Genomic DNA, 17,133 nt, shown 5'->3' with positions numbered 1-17,133 from the left:
GACTTCATCCCAGACACAGGCATTACAAGTGTCCCAAACAGTCCATGATACACCTGTCCCTCCTAGTTCTTCATCAGCGGCTGTAAAGTCACGTGTACAGCAGTATGTAGAGGAGTCCCACCGAGGGGTTGGAGAGGCAGAGCTACAAGCATTTCTTCAAGATGCCCAGTTGTTTCAGTCATCTGACGAAGAGAGTCAGTTCACAGGCTTTCCCCCTCTCACTTACTTTTCACCAGAACACTCTGAGCCAGACGAGCTAATTCAAACTGGCTGCCCACACTCTGCATTCTTCAAGTACCAGTCATAGACATAAATTATCGGAAGCTGTCACCAGCTATGCCTCAACAATCACGGACCGCCACCACGAGCACCAGCTCCAGAGCACCTTTCGGCCCAGTTAGATGTTCGCCAGTGTGGGCATTTTTTAATGTCCATAGTGATGACAACACTATGGTCATCTGCAAACTGTGTGCTCAACACTTGAAACGAGGAAAAAACCCAAACTTGGAACAAGTTGCATGAGCACTCATTTAAAAAGCCACCATCCCGGTAACCTGGCGGGAACACTTGGTCAAAGCACAAAGCTCTGTGCGACCACCTCTGCCCAAGAAGCAAGGTCAAACTGCTCGATCTTCCTCTGCTGCCTTTCCTCCTTCTGCCACCAAAGTTACCCGTGCTGCTGCCAGCAATTTGAGTGGGGCATGTAGCCGAGCATTACCTTTTTCAGGCTCCACCAGCGAGCAATGAGCAGGAGCTCCAACGTACACCAGCTGCTGTTTGTCGCATTGCTAGCAGTCAAGACCAGGCATCACTGCCATCCCCCACAACTTCTACACCATTGTCCAATCTTTCTGTGGTTAGAATTAGCAGCATCTAACCTTCCATCCCCCAGATGCTGGAGTGCAAGAGGAAATATGGCCCAAATGACCCCAAAACAAAGCTAATCAGGCCTGTGTCAGTGACACCATCCCCATCATATGCCTGCTGGAACAGATGATGGTGGAGCTCGGACACGACACAGAGCGGACGCTGCATCAGGAGATCACGTTTCAAACATCTCGGACATGTGTGCCTACTAGGCATAGTGCACCACAAATCCAGAAAGAGGAGGAGGTGGAAAAGGATGAGGAGGACATTGCAGGCATGGGAGAAGGGGAGGAAGGGGCAGGGGAGGATATTGAGGGTACATTGCATCCGTCCACCCAAACACAAGGCGGCATGTTCTGCGGATGGCAAGACCAGACGGAGGAGAAGGAGGACCACCCTGTGCTGCTGTTCGACCCACAGGAGTGTGGGTCCAGAATTATCTCAGCTGTGGGTAGTTTGAGCCACATGACAGCCTTCGCATACAACACATAAAAACAAAGACTGACCACTATTGGATTGCTACGTTACTGGATCCACGTTACAAGCCTGAGATACAACAACTGATCTTACCCCAATACAGGGGACCCAAAATGCAGCACTACCAAGAAGTGCTTGTAAGGGACTTGTGCTCAGCCTTTCTAACTGCCAGCAGCAGCAGCAGCAGGGATCCCTATGGCAGTTCCACCAGCCATGGGAGCCAAACAACTGCTTTAAGCGGCATGGGTGGCAGCAACAGTAGAGGTCGTCTGAGCCAAGCTATGCAGGCTTTTTTTTCAGCAGAAGCATGCTGCCAGTCGTGCAGCAATTGCCAATGACACTCAGCAGCGCTAATCAGTCATGGTGCAGGAATACCCGAGCTCTGCATGGGACATCTGCAACCTGCAAAGCCAGGACCCACTGGGCTACTGGGTATCCAAGCTTGAGCAGTGGCCAGAGCTGGCAGAACATGCCATTCAGATCCTTGCTTTCCAAGCTTGAGCAGTGGCCAGAGCTGGCAGAACATGCCATTCAGATCCTTGCCTGCCCAGCTGCAAGTGTGTTATCTGAAAGAGCGTTCAGTGCAGTTGGGGGCGTAGTGAGTGACAAGCGGATTCGGCTCTCCGCAAAAAATGTCGACCGAATCACTTATTAAAATGAATAAGGCTTGGATCGGCAATGACTTCAACACCCCCTCCGCAGAGAGTGTACTGATTAGTCATCAACTGCTGCACAGACACCTTGATGGGAAGAGCCCGTTCACAGCCGTCGGCATCTCCTTCTAATCCTCCCTCTAGTGGCCCTCTACCTCTACTCTGTCTGTGAGGTCTATAACTTGCAATGGAGCTGTGTAACTGGCTCCAAACACCTCTCTCAGGGCCCTCTTCCTCTATCTATCTTGAGGCCTATTTCACTTGTAATGGAGCTGAGTGATTCATAATTAAAAATTTGTATTTTTAGTAGAGAAATACATACATTTTTCTGTCCTTTTGGATAGATAGCAAGTGCTATAAAAAATATCTATTTTTTTACTGAAATTCAGAAGTTTTTAAGGCTTTTTTGATAGATATTTGAATGAAATATCTATATTTTTATGGATAAATATAGAAATTTGTCTGGCTTTTGTGATATATTACAAGAGTTATAATTTAGGATACCCCTTGCAATCTATCATAAAAAAAACTAAAAATGTCTGTATTTCTGTAAAAAAAAAAAAAAAATATATATGATATTTTTTGATCATAGCACTTGGCATCTATCCTAAAACCCATAAAAAATTTGGTATTTCTCTCCAAAAAATCTAGATATTTAATTCTGATAGCACTTGGTATCGATTCAAAAGACCACAAAAAATCCTATATTTCTCTACAGAAAATACAGATCTTTAGTTCTGATCCCACTTTGCTATATATCCCTAAAGCCATAAAAAATGATGTATTACTCTAGAAACAGATATTTAATTCTGATAGCACTTGGTATGTATCGTAAAACCCATAAAAATGTATTTATGTGAAACAAATACAGATATTTAACTGTGATAGTACTTAAGATGATAAAAAATTTATGTTTATAATTCCCGGCGGATTCCACTAAGCCCGTTCCATTTTATGTAGTTTCACTAGATAGTAGGTATGGAAAATGTGATTTTCGTTAAACCATTCATGTCTCAATTAGCTACAGCTTCTACACTGTCCATAGAGGCAATGGCCTCAACCTCCAATGCAGTCCACGCTCCGTCACAGGGCCCACCGCCTCCTACTCCTGCTGCCGCCTTCCCAGTACCCAACTCTAGATGCAAGATACTAATGCCATCCACGCTCTGTCTCAGAGCCCACTGCCTCCTCCTCCTGCTGTAACTGATGCTGCCGCCTGCCCAGTAACAATTTCCAGAAGCCAGATACTAATGCCATCCACACTCCGTCTCCGAGCCCACCGCCTCCTCCTCCTGCTGCTGTAATTGATGCTGCAGCCTGCCCAGTAACAAACTCCAGATGCCAGATACTATTGCCGTCCACACTCCATCTCAGGGCCCACCGCCTTCGAATCATGCTTGTACTGCTGCTGCCTTGCCTAGTACCCAACTCTAGATGCCAATTACTAATGTCATCCACACTCCGTCTCAGTGCTAAATGCCTCCTCCTCATGCTGTTACCGCTGCTGCCTGCTCAGTACCCAACTGTAGATGCCAGTTACTTATGTCGTCCAAACTTCGTCTCAGGGCCCACCGCCTCCTTCTTCTGCCGTTACTGATGCTGCCGCCTGCCCAATACCCTACTTTAGATGTTAGTTACTAATGCTGTCCACACTTTGTCTCAGAGCCCACCACCTCTTCCTCCTGCTGTTACTGCTGCCGCCTGCCCAGTACCCGTCTGTAGATGCCAGTTAACAACGCTGTACATGCCGCATTTTTACAAAGTTACAGCTAGGAAAAGGCAGTACCCTACACAGCAATGTCTCCAGTAGCTACAGCTTCTACACTGTCCATATAGGTGATGGCCTCAACCACTAATGCCGTCCTTGCTCCATCTCAGGGCCTACCGCCTCCTCCTCCCAGTACCCATCTCTAGATGCCAGTTAATGCCATCCACACTACTCAGGGCCCACTGCCTACTCTTCCTGCTATTACTGCTGCCAGCCCACTGCCCAGTACCCAGCTTTAAATGCCAGAGTGGACTCAAGCTCAACAGGGTTTTATTTCCCTGCTGATTCTGCCAAGCCGTTCCCTTTCATGTGCTTTCACTCGAAACCAGGCCATGAGACGGAGTGTGGAAGGCATTAGTAACTGGCATCCAGAGCTGGGTGTAGTGCATCTTTAATGACACCCCAAAGTGTGTAATGCAGGTGTGTAATCTGAAATTTGTAATTTAATGTAGAAGGCCACATCTTCTGCTTCATCCATCAGTACCACACTTTATCAGACTGAATTTCTGTGTATGTTACCCCGGAACTGGGACAGCAGTCCCTATGTATATGTTGGGGGGATGAGATGGGAGACACCGGTATATTTAACGGGAACTAAGAGGTCCTGGATGACCACATTGGGCCATGAAGGTATTGAGCTCAGCAGACGTCCAGAGACTTCTCCACAACAAGTATGTGGCCGTCCTGGGAGACTCCATTCAAAGATCCGTCAACAAGGATCTTCTCATACTGCAGAATGATGGCTTTCGGACTGAGAAGCAGCTGAAAGGGAAGGGTGAGATGTCAATTGCAAACAACACGTTGGGGGATCCCTGGGTGAAATGCACGTTGGCATAATTTACCGCCAAGTGCGTCATTACAGAACTGACCACCATCTTGTACGGTTCTATTTCCTGACCCGTGTTTCTTCAGAGTACATAGAAAGCGTGCTGGCCAACTTCCAACATGGACCTCAGCTAGACGTTGTCATCATCAACTCGTGTATATAGGATGTTATCAGGTATCATGAGCAATCACTGCAAATGTACAAAACCAACCTGGACCACCTGTTTATTCGGCTCACCGCGGTGCTCAGCCCCAAATGTCTGGCGATATGCAACGTGTCCATGTCTGTTGGATTCAAAGCTGATGAAGTGCTAGAGTAACCAATTCCTAATGTGCGCTGGGACATCATAGAAGGGAATTTCTACAGCGCCACACTGGCAGATTTGCACCAATTGGATGTGATTGACATGCACTTCCACTTACGCTTTGAGCTGCGCTCCAGGGTTAAAGATGCCACCCACTCGAATCAGCTGGCTCATCGGAAGTATACCAGCATCCTGATGGCTCATATTGATTAAGCCTGGGGCGTGCAGCAGAAACAGTAGGAAGAGGAGGCGGTGGGCTCTGAGACGGAGCGTGGACAGCATTGGTAACTGTCATCTAGAGCTGGGTACTGGGCAGGCAGCAGCAGTAACAGCATGAGGAGGAGGAGGAGGAGGAGGAGAAGAGCAGGAGGAGTAACACAGTCATCCACACTACATCTCAGGGCCCACCGCCACTGTGGGAATCTCATTAATCCCAATAGCTACACCTTCTACCCTGTCAATAAAGGATGATGGCCTCAAGCTGTAATGCTGTCCACACTCTGTCTCAGGGCCTGCCACCTCCTCCTCATGCTGTTACTGCTGCCGCCTGCCCAATGCCCAGCTCTAGATGCCAGACTAGACTCAAGCTCAAGCTCAACAGGGTGTTCTTTCCCGCTGATTCCGCCAAGCTTGTTCCGTTTCATGTGGTTTCGCTACATAGTAGGTAGGGACAGATTGGAATCTCGCTCATCCATTTATGTCTCCAATAGGTACAGCTTCTACGCTGTCCATATAGGTGATGGCCTCAACCTCTAATGCCGCCCTTGCTCCTTCTCAGGGCCCACCGCCTCCTCCTCATGCTGTAACTGATGCCGCCTGCCCAGTACCCAGCTCTGGATGTCAGGTACCAATGCTGTCCACGATCCATCTCAGGGCCCACCGCCTCCTCCTCCTGCTGTTGCCACCTTTCAATACTCCATTCATAAATATGGCATTACAGCCATCTAGGTGGCATTGATGATGCATTCCACCCAGCTCGAGATGCCAGTTACCAATGCGGTCCCCGCTCCGTCTCAGTGCCCATCGTCTCCTCCTCCTGCTGCTGCCACCTGTCACTTGTAACTTATAACAGAATTGTCTAATTTTTTGACTGAAAGACCCCCCTCAGAGACCTCTGCCTGTACTCTGAACCCTGTGTATGGCTTGTAACGGAGCAGTGAAACCTGGTGGCTAATTTTTGGACCAGAGGAACCCCCTGGTGCCCCTCTGTCTCTACTCGGAGATCGTATAAAATCCGGCATGTTCCCTGGACGGCCCCATAAAATGGCCTTGCAACAGAAAAAAAAAGACTTCCTTTTTATAAATATATATATTTTTTTTACTTATAGTGTTGTGCAGAGCTGGGGAGTCATGTCATGTCTCTTTAAATGTATTTAGAGGGCTGTAGAAGCTCTACACAGTCCAGAAAAACAACCCAATTTTCCCCTATGGACTTTAATGGAGTTCGAATTCGACGTTCGATCAACCGAATAATTATGCATTATTCGACCGAATAGAGGTCGAACCGAATAGTGAGGTATTCGACCAACACTAGTAATAACAATCCAAATTCAAACAGGCTCACAACTGAAAATGTAAAAGCAAGTTTAGGACTCCCATTCAGATAACTCATCATCATCAACAAATCACATTAATTGATCTTTACTGTCTCTGTGCCCCATACCGAGACATTATGCAGAATGCCAATGCTAAACTAATTCTAATCACCTGGATGTTAAGCTGATCTTCTGGTTTTAGTTGATTCGGTCATACAGTTGTATTTAGAATAAAAGCAGTCTTTAAAAACATAAATAAAGCACATGCATATAGGTGTATGAAAAGAAAAGCTAAGATATGGATTAGAAACACTGGAAATTCTAATGCAAATAAAAACATGAAGAAAAATGCCTTACATTTGTGTTATTGTTTTACAGAAAGTGAATACAAGGAAATATTAGGCAGTTCAAAAAATAGCAGTGCCTGCATTCTTCTTTAGAGACTCAAACATTTACAAGATTTTGGTTTTCTTTGAATCATTAAAATAATATAATGTTGTATTACTGGTGTTTCTGAGAACTACTGCACAACGGTATGCATGGAGGTAATCAACTTCTGGCACCTGTGAACACGTATACCAACTGTACACATGGAACAAACATGAAGGTAACTGTGTGGAAAGTTGTGTGTCAATTGGAGCTGCACACTCATTCTGTGTCAGTTAAATAAAGAGTATTAAAGGCAGAGGATCAGAACACCAAATTGGAATGCAGTATATTTTAAAAATAGGTCAGCAATGGCAGTTTCAATAATCTCTCAGTGACACATATGGTTGGATTATATGAATACAAATTTAATCAGATTTAGACACTTTAATTTCAGAGATTCATTAACCAGTCACTGGCCTGTTAGGATGCAGATAAGATACTTTTTCTCCTCATTCTACATTCTCTAGACAGTGTACTAGATCTCCATAAAAAAGAACCAGTCACTGCTAATGTACTATGACATGGGGGTATGCCAGCCCCAATATGCCAGTAAAAAGTATTTCAGTAATAATTAAAAGAAAAAAAAAAAGCAGCTATGCAGGTAAAACACACACCAAAAGTAAAAGACATTTTTCAACCATCCAAGTACAATATTTATTAGCTGTAAATGTGTTCCCGATTTTTACAAATTTAGGTATTGTGGTTGTTTTGCAAATTCACAAGTGCAAGGTATTTTACATTTAGGTTGGAAATGTATAAAATATATTTTCTTTGTATGCAGAGAAATTATTTTTTACTATCTTTAAGAATCTCCTGTTTTTACACATATAGTGCAAAACATAACAATATTGCTGCTATATTATTATTCCACAGGTCCACTACCAATGGAAAATATGTAGATTTGAAGATCCTTAGTATATGTTATATCCTATTTATCATGGGTAAAAAAAACGAATTGGCAGGAAAAAAAGCTAATGACTTAAAACATACATTCAGTAATTTAATATAGAAGCCTATATAATGAATGATTTTAATCTGTGGTGCATATCTGGATGTAATAAGCATACAATTTCATTGGATCTAGAAAAGTAGCCTTGAAGCCCAATTCCTAGATTTTAGCATCATTTGCTTCATAAGCCAAAGGTTGTTTCAAGATGATTGCAGAAATGTACCTTTATAACTATATCAAATTACAGTGAGATGCCCTCATCAAAACCTTGAATGTACATTGCTTCACATAAAGTACAAAGTATGTCTAAATTGTCCAGGAAAAAATAATTTCAGCAATTTGAGAATATTTTTCTATAATAACACAACTTGTTCAAATGTGTAGCCTTGAGAAATTTCACATAAACGAAATGAATATGCTCAGCGCTATGATGATAACAATCAATTCACATAATTTTTTTTCTTTCTAACTTGCAAAAGATTTCAAAATTGGTTGCCAATATAAAAGTTAAAGTATTACAGTGCCGAGGTCACCCATATTAAAATGATTAGGCAAGGTCTTAAGATTTTCCGTCCTAAAGCTTTTCCTCTTGTTGGTTGACACACACACACACACAAAAATAAACTTGCCAGCCTGGTTGCAGTCTTTTCTTCAAGCATTCGCAGTTCAAAAACTTTTTTGCCTGGTTAATTACCTACAAGTTTAAAAACCTGACAGCCAAACTGATTCCTTACTTTCTATTTGCCCTACCCTTATTCAAATAATGTCATTTCCTTTACTTTTTTTCCACTTTTCACATCTCCCTATTCTCTGTATCCTTCCCTATTTGCTATCCAATTGCTTAAATTTCACTCGACTTATCACTGATCTCTCTCTCGCCCACTATCTCATTCTTTCCTAGACTGATAGACCTAGATCTTTCCTATGATCTACACTAATCATTTTTTGCTTGAAAGTTATTTGGGCTGTACCCTTTACTCCATAATGACTTTTACATTAACCTCCAATAAAGACAAATGTTCTTTTTAGAAAGGTTCTATTGTTTTGAAAACATCTAATTTGTCTACAAGAAACTTTCATAATGACATGATTCTCACCATTCACAATTGCCATTTGCCGGGGCTCACATCTGATGTTAAAAAAGCCATAAGGAACAATAAAAGGGCATTGCAAAAATATAAAAATGAAGGAGGGAAAGTGCAAGGGAAGGGGGGAAACCCCCAATTTTTTAAAATATATTATTAGCAAAAAGATTAGATCTGAGCATGTAGGCCCCTTAAAGTATGTCGCTGGGTTGGTAACTGGGAATAAAGAAAAGGCAGATTTACTAAACACAAAGGAAAATGGCAGAGCTCAAATCCAAATTTATAGTAGCAATGTCACTGCCTTAAATGAGTCACAATGGCTCAGAATTGATATGATTGAGAAACAGCTTTGAAAAATTTAGGTTGACAAAGCACCAGGACCTGATGGATTACATTCATGTGTCCTCCAAGAGCTGATTGTGGCAAGCAATGCCAAGCTGCAATATCTAAAGCTAGCAAAGTACTTTCTTGTAATAAAGGGGGAATAGAGTGCAGAGATGGAGACATTATCCTGCCCCTGTACAAAGCATTGGTCAGACCACATCCGGAATATGCAGTCCAGTTTTGGGCACAAGTTACCAAAAAAGACATTGTGAAATTGGAGAGAGTGCAAAGACTTAAGCAGACTTGTTACCACGTTTTTAAAGGTTTCTGCTTTCCCTTTTACTTTCTCCACACAGTGACCATTCTGTTCTATGTGTGTGTGTGTGGGGGGGGGGGCGCAACCTTACTATGCTCCTACTATACTACTATGCTCTTCATTGACATTTATAATGGTTGTTCTTGATCGGCATTAATGGATCCGCCATGATGGACAGTGTAACAACATCACATAACTGCTGTACATATGTCAGATTACCCCCCACCAAAAGGAATTGAACTGTATATTAAAGTACAAATGAACACTCACTTGTATTCAGGCTTTGATTCCACTGTTGAGGGCTAGAGATATTTCCTCAGCATAAATTGGAAAATAATTACTGTGGTGTAAGAATGAAATGTTATGCTCAAATTTACTTTGCTACTAAATAGGAACTGGAGTATTATGCCAAACAAAACAGAGCAGACAGCATCCCCATGGACTTGTCATTGGTTACACTCACAAAACTAAAGGGGATAATATTCTTTTAGCAATTCCACATAATTAGCAACTAACCAAATAATGGACCCAGGGGTTGGTATATTTTCTTCTAGAAGACCAGCATTGACCAGCATAGAAGATCTTTCCTGCCGATACTTCACTAACAAATCTTAGGCTGCATACACATGTTCAATAATTCGTTGTTGGAAAGGATCTTTCACGGTCCTTATCAACGACAAAAGACTGAACATTGCATGATGCATGTACAGCGCCATTCTGCTCTACGGAGAAAGGAGGGGGGAGAACGAAGGAGCGGCACCCAGTGGTGCTCTATCCCCTTCACTTGTATTATGATCATTCGTCGATCCGCCAAGACAGATCCTTGAACGACGTCGGACAAGCACTGTACACACGCCAGATTCTCATCCAATACTAGCCTTGAGGCGATTATCGGACGAGAATAATCTGACGGGTGTATGTAACCTTAGAAAGCATTTTTTTTTCTTTTTTGGAGCGGGGTGGGGTGTTAGCTTTGCATATATGCTTCTCTGACTCTTAAACAGGAACTTAATCAAACTCATATAAATGGCATTTAGGCAACCTATGAAAAGAACTACAAATTTTTCTCAACATGTTTTCAAAGCAAGGAATTGGGTCATGCACCAACATGCATCATTATAAGGAACACCACTGACTTACCCGGAAAACAAGTAACAACAACTCCCACTCTGACATAAACCCCAAACTTAACTTCTGTTGATCCTAACTGAAGCTCATGTACAGGTTATATTTGGGGCATTACCTTCTACAAGCCGAGAATAGGCACTGCTATTCTTGATGATAAATCCTGCCTACTCCTCTCTCCAGTTGTCCATTATTCTGACTTGTTCATGGGTGTAAATTTCAGTGTTACCTATTCATCTCCTAAACTTTGCCACTGGACATTTTTGTTTTAAGTCATGCATGTATAAGTTATCAATATGTTACTGATATCTGGAGTAAATGTCATGTCATTAGCCCAGAAATATATTTACTTAAAAATGTTGATGAGTTCAATACTGTTTCACTCCACTGTATGTACTCTTGGCTAAGCTACTACTATTGGTGAAAAATTGAAGTCTGAACAGGGGTGTCATGCCTCATGTCAATATTTCATATTTACCAAAACTAGCAGGTTTCCACTCTTAGGCTAGGTTCAGACCTGCCGTTGGATCAAACAATCCTGCACAACCGCCAGTAGCAGACACATTGTTGCTCAGTCACACACGGGTGGTGGAGGTAGAAGTACTGTACCGCTCATTGCTACCTCCATTCTTTCTCCATGGGGCTACTGCAAATAGAAGCTACTTGTAGCTTCGTCACGAAGGCAGCAGTAACCACACTACAACCTAATGGCCAGTCTGAACATAGCCTTACTTTATTACGTTGTACAGCTTTGTGTAGTTTTTGTACTGCTATGCAACTATATTCACATATTCGCTAAACTAGCAAGATGATTGCTTGTTGGTGTTTCTTATCAGAATGCCTTCTTTACATTTTTAAATAAAGGGTAAAAAATACACAAATAATTCATGGTAACATAAAATGTATGCCTGTTTTGCTCACCTACTTTGGTAAGTAGCGAGAACTCTACTGTGATTACTAGCTTGTTTACTTTATAAAACGAGAATTACTTGATAAAGAAGAACTACGAGATGGGTCACATCTACAACTCTGTAGCAGAGATTTATGTCAACAATAAATATCTTTTCACTTGACAACTGTAGTTATCCACAGTAGAGCTGCTGCTTAGAAGCAGCTGAATTGTACATGAGTAGTTCATAAACCTGCTACTGCTACCTTCAAATTAAGCAATGTCATACACTTAAAGATGGAGCCACAAAACATTTGAATTGTTGGAACACAATAACACTACAGAAAAAAAAAAAACGGCTGTAAATTAATTCTTTACAAAAACAAAGGATCACAATACTGTAGATATCACAATCACTTGGTGAAAATGCCCTTAGATATATTGCAAAGATACCAACCTGTTTTAATATTCAGTGGAATTGGTTCAATAATACCATGACCTGTAACAAAAAAAAATATATATATAATTAATGATAAACAATGAACCATGCAGTTTAACAGTTTTCATTGCTCTGCTTGAACTGAATATAGAAAGCAATATGTCAAAATTTGCAGTTGTGCATAACGAGGAGAGTGTATGTTTTGTTTCTGCTCCAATAAGTTAGACCTTTACCTAATAAAGTAGTAATGTTTTTAAATTATTATAGATTTTTTTCGTTGCTTTGAGTGCCCTAAACTGTTTACAACAGATATCAGACTGGAATCATAAATTACTTAAATGCCAACACTATATTTAAAGCAACCCTTTACTTTGTCAACTGTTTCCAGAAGCATTGGGAAAATAAATATTATTCCGCATATAAACCACTCCATGTATACACAGTGAAAAAAACTCTGCTTAACTGTGTCCCCAGAGGCCCAGTTGTTTCTTATTGGGTAGTCCCCAAATCCCTCTCTGGCACGGACTGCATATCAAGGACACATCTAACAGGTTCACCGCTTGAAAAAGAGAGGAGAGCTTAGTTATGGACTTCAAAAAGTGGTAGACTGCAGGAACAGCAGTATATAGTAAGCCACAGGGACGGACAAATTGTAAGGAAGAAATGTGATCATACAAAATGTCTTTGCTGTATCTGGAAGGCCTGGGGAAACTAGGGGGGTGGTCTTTCCCCTTGTCTTCCTAATTAATACACTAGAATATAAAATGTATCACCATATTTATATAATTAAGGAATATAAAACAGGTTTTTTTGGTCTGTCCATGAAAGTTGAACTCTGATATCTATAACCAAAGCTCTTCTTCAGTTGTAAAGAGTAAAGCAGGGCAAAAACAAATGCACAATCACCAAAGAGATCAATATATGGGCTGCTTTTCATTAGGGTGTCTGCGGTATGCGGTGGTCACAGGCTATAAGTTGCCATACAGTGCTTAAGAGGTGCATGATCAGTGTAAACAAACAAAAGCTGATAGTGATCACTTACCTGCTTACCGCAGAGAACCTATTGACCAGAACAGCCTGTGAGGCTAAGAAAACTCCCTACTAACCGCCTGTCAATGGGAACATTCCCCCATGGTTTTAATGACAACAAACATAGTGGATATTAGTGTAAGCTGTGGAAAGCACTCCCAATTGCTAGCAGTTGTTACAGAGAGTTCCTTGCTGCATACTGAACACTGAAAAAACATTCCTAATCAATGTTTAATATATTAGTCAAAAAAGAATTCACTACTTCATCCAACATTTAATTACAGTTACATTTAATGTTTGTTTTTTTAAATTATAAAATAAATATGTCTTTTGTACAGCCACCTTTACTATACAAAACTCAGAATCAGGAAGGGCATCTTTAAAGCATGCTGCAAAGTCTGTAGTCAAGAACTTAATATTCATTTGTGGTCTACATCAGCGGTCCCCAACCTGTGGTCAGCAAGAAAATTTTGGTGGTCTGCAGAGCTGGCCGATGCAGAAGGATGTGGGGTCAGGAGAAGGACCCTGCTTGGGGTGGGCACACTTGCCAGAGCCACGGACCATGTCTCACGTATGCATTGCAGGCTCAGAGAGTGGGCATGTTCTGGCATCATGACATCACTCCGGGGGAAGTTTCTTCCCGTTTGAGTGACACACGGCTCCCTGCAGTTCGGAGTCAGCAAATTTAGTGGTCCATGACGTCCAAAAGGTTGGGGACCACTGTTCTACATGTTTTGCAGGTTATATGTAAAAGAGCTGATCAAAATAATATAATTACTTTTCCTCATATTTTGAAAAAAATTAAATTGTACAGGCCTGAACAATAGACACTTTTCAAAAACATACTAGAGTGACTATTTTTTCATCTGCTTTAAAGGGGCCATGGTTTATTGTTTTTTGCAGGAGATAGGGCGCACAAATCTCCTATGTTGCTCAATGAGATTGTGCTGCCAGGAGAGAGAGCTTCCTGAGTTGGCTTAGTGTTAACTCCTTAAGAGTTGGTGTGTACTATAGAACCTGGCAATTAGCTGAGACTGCTTTTTCTCACCCACCTTGTACTGTGAGATAATCCCAACAGCGGCAGCATGAGAGCTGTGTCTGTGTGTCCATGCAGCTGTCATTATACCCATGTATAAACCTTCATATCTCCTTCACTGATCATAGAGTGCAGAGTGCAAAGGGGACAATGAGAGCTGTAACTAAAAGTAATTTCAACTCCCTAAACATAAAAGTTACCATATTGGGGGTCACAATCTCAAAATTTTAATAACAATCATGGATATTTTCACATTAAAGAGGGCTACAGGTTACCAGGTTACACAAACTCAGTTTGCATGTTGGGGAACCCTGGGGCAACTTCTGTGGCAATACAAATTAGTGTACTATTAATTGTCGCGCTGCGGTTCTACTTTGAAATTCACAAAACTTCAAGGCTGCGTTCAGGTTGGCGTAAAGGTTGTGGTGTGGTTCCCCCTTTCCTCAAATCATGGAACCTTGGCCCTGGGGAGACGCTCAGTACCGCTCACTGCCGCCTGGAGTCAAATCTGCAGGGGCTGGTGGGGTGCCTATTACATACAGCTGGCCACACAGCTTCTGTGAACCCAATTTTTCAGAACAGAGGGATGTTGGCAAATGGAAATGTGGAAGCCAGTAGGTAACCCCTTTTGCTCACCCTCCTTATTAAAATGTTATACCCATCATATCATGCTACCCTGTCACACATAGCGGGCCCTTACCTTCTGTGAACCCCAATTTCTCTTTATCAGTAGAGAAAGGAAAATGTAGGATAAATGGGGAGTCCCCTGGCTAACCCACCCCCACTAAAAACTTATCTCTCCTACCATACCACTGTGCCCGGTCTCATATAAATGTCTGCTTTTGTTCTTTGAACCCTAATTTCTCCTAAAATGGAAGCTGTAGGTATAATAAAATGTAGGATAAGTGGGGGACTCGTGTGTAACTCCCTCTAAAAATTTTTTGCTGCGGAACCATCACAGGGTAAGAAAAACTATAGCTATCATACCATGCCATCCTGACACATTTAATAGCCACTTACCTTCTGTGAACACTTTACTTTTAAAGAGCGGGGAGCCGAAGATGGAGTAGTAAAAACATGTCCCCCTTGGCTATCTGTCATGTAAATTGCATTTCTCTGGAAGTATCCATTGCAGAGATTTTAGGGTACAAAGAAGGTTAGTGGCCTCTATAATTGTATGGTGTAGTTTCAGGTCCTACGGAAATGGTGGGCGGGGAGCAATAAAAGACTGGTCACCACTGTATGATAGTATTAGTTTTGTATCTGTCATTAATAAAATGAGCATAAAATGGTGAGTGCAGAAATTCTTGATTTTATATTTTCATTTTATTTGGTGCTGTATGGTACGGTAACTAGAAACATTTCAATTCATTTTCATTTTAAATTAAAACTATTCTAGTTTTAAACATACATCTTTAATGTTTGTTTGCATTGTGGCTTGTAATTTTTTTCTCAATGCCAGCACCGACCCTTAGATGAAAAAAGGTTGGTCACCACAGGACTACGTCATAGGACACATTTCTGCAGAATAAAGAACTCTGAATTAATAAGTCAATATAAACCTGGACTGTACACCAGGGTCTGCACAGACTTTACTTTTTCTAGTTTCTCAGAATCCAGATTTATGTTCTTTGCAGAAACAGGCTGCACATTCTGTAATTCAAATGTCTTATTGGGGAAATACTTTTGCTGCTAGAATTCTTATTTTACATTTTATTAGGTGGACAGTGCCACAACACTTTACTTTCTCCATACTAACTGGGAAGCAATTCTTATGCACCTGTTTGAAGAATGTATTTTATACTTTGTGCTTTGGAACGGAGAATTGCCTTTTTATCTGACTTGCTCTATATAAATGGACATGAATACACTTTGTGATAAAAACAGAAAATATATATTGCTGCCTTTGGCAATAAATAATAGCAACAATGCACTGTGGGCCTGCCACAAAGATCAACAGCCAACCCCTGCAGAATAAATAACACTTACTGAGCTTAACCTTAACAACAATAACAGCTGCTACTAATGCACTGAAAGCCCCAAATAACATCTTCATGAGAGTTTTCTAGGAAAAGTGTTAAGTTTACAACTCTGCATGAAAGATGGCCGACAATTTGTTCTACAAAAAAAAAAACAACCTTTATGATTTAAAAAAAAAAAAAAAATATTACAATACATAAGAGGGAAACATTTAGTAATTTGTTTTTTTTTGTCTTTTTCAGATACCAATTAACAAAAACATCAGTTTATGAACAAAGATACACAAAGATCAAACTGCAAAGTGACAAAAGTGAAGGCCAGCTAAGCGTGTTTTGTCCTGCTATATTTCAGGCTTGTAGATACGTTTAAAGCTACCACTTTGATTAGAAATAGCCGATTTAGGACTTAATAAGTGCAACATGAAATATCAAATGTGTATAATAATATGAGAATAAATGGTGGTTTCCACAAAAATATTCTAGAGACCTTCTTTCTCAATTCAAGCACCATTTGTAAAATACAGGTTAATGGGAGGGTGCATGCACAAAGCATGTGCTTCAGTTCTTCACTAAGCACCGAGTTGGCAGGTGGCATGCAGAAGCAAATACTGTTTTTGACTGTAAGAACATTGAGGGAGCCAAAGCATAATGGTACATTAAAAAAAAAGTTCATCTTGCCCTTGTTCTTTTAGGACCTAGACTGATGCCAAGGTTTTGAAATCTACAGCGTATTGGAATACACTGAAATGTTCTCCATAGGGTTTTATGGGTTAAACAAATAGACCTGCAAAACCACCCTCTAATGGTCCTTGGGCTTATTTTATTCCACTATAGGCCTGTGACATCTGTATGGTGAGTCAGGTACCAATGTGAAGGGGAAAACTGGTGAACCTAAACTCTTCAATCTTTACAAAGCTGAATGAACTAAGGAGTGATTAGCTATTAGCACTTTCTCATTTAGAGCCGATAGAATTCTTGGAACTAAGGCTGGGTTGGCTGCAGATATGTCTGTCATTATCTGAGTAGTATGACATTTATACATTATTTCAACAGTATTTTATGCTGAATAAAATATAACGTGTATAGAGTCACATCTAACCATA

General features: G+C 41.3%; 1 protein-coding gene across 1 annotated transcript in view; it reads right to left on the bottom strand.

Annotated features, from left to right (window-relative positions):
* The window catches only part of GPATCH11 (G-patch domain containing 11), a 33,429-nt gene that overhangs the window by 10,589 nt on the left and 5,707 nt on the right, over nucleotides 1–17,133 (bottom strand). Inside the window, exon 3 of the mRNA XM_072409241.1 lies at nucleotides 12,005–12,046. Within this exon, the coding sequence (XP_072265342.1) occupies nucleotides 12,005–12,046 (42 nt within the window). The remainder of the gene's footprint in view (nucleotides 1–12,004; nucleotides 12,047–17,133) is intronic.

This window comes from Pyxicephalus adspersus, chromosome 4 (genome assembly GCF_032062135.1).
Source record: "Pyxicephalus adspersus chromosome 4, UCB_Pads_2.0, whole genome shotgun sequence".
Classification (NCBI taxonomy): Eukaryota; Metazoa; Chordata; class Amphibia; order Anura; family Pyxicephalidae; genus Pyxicephalus; species Pyxicephalus adspersus.
The sequence above is the reverse complement of the archived record's forward strand: the minus strand, read 5'-3'. Positions and strand labels throughout refer to the sequence as shown.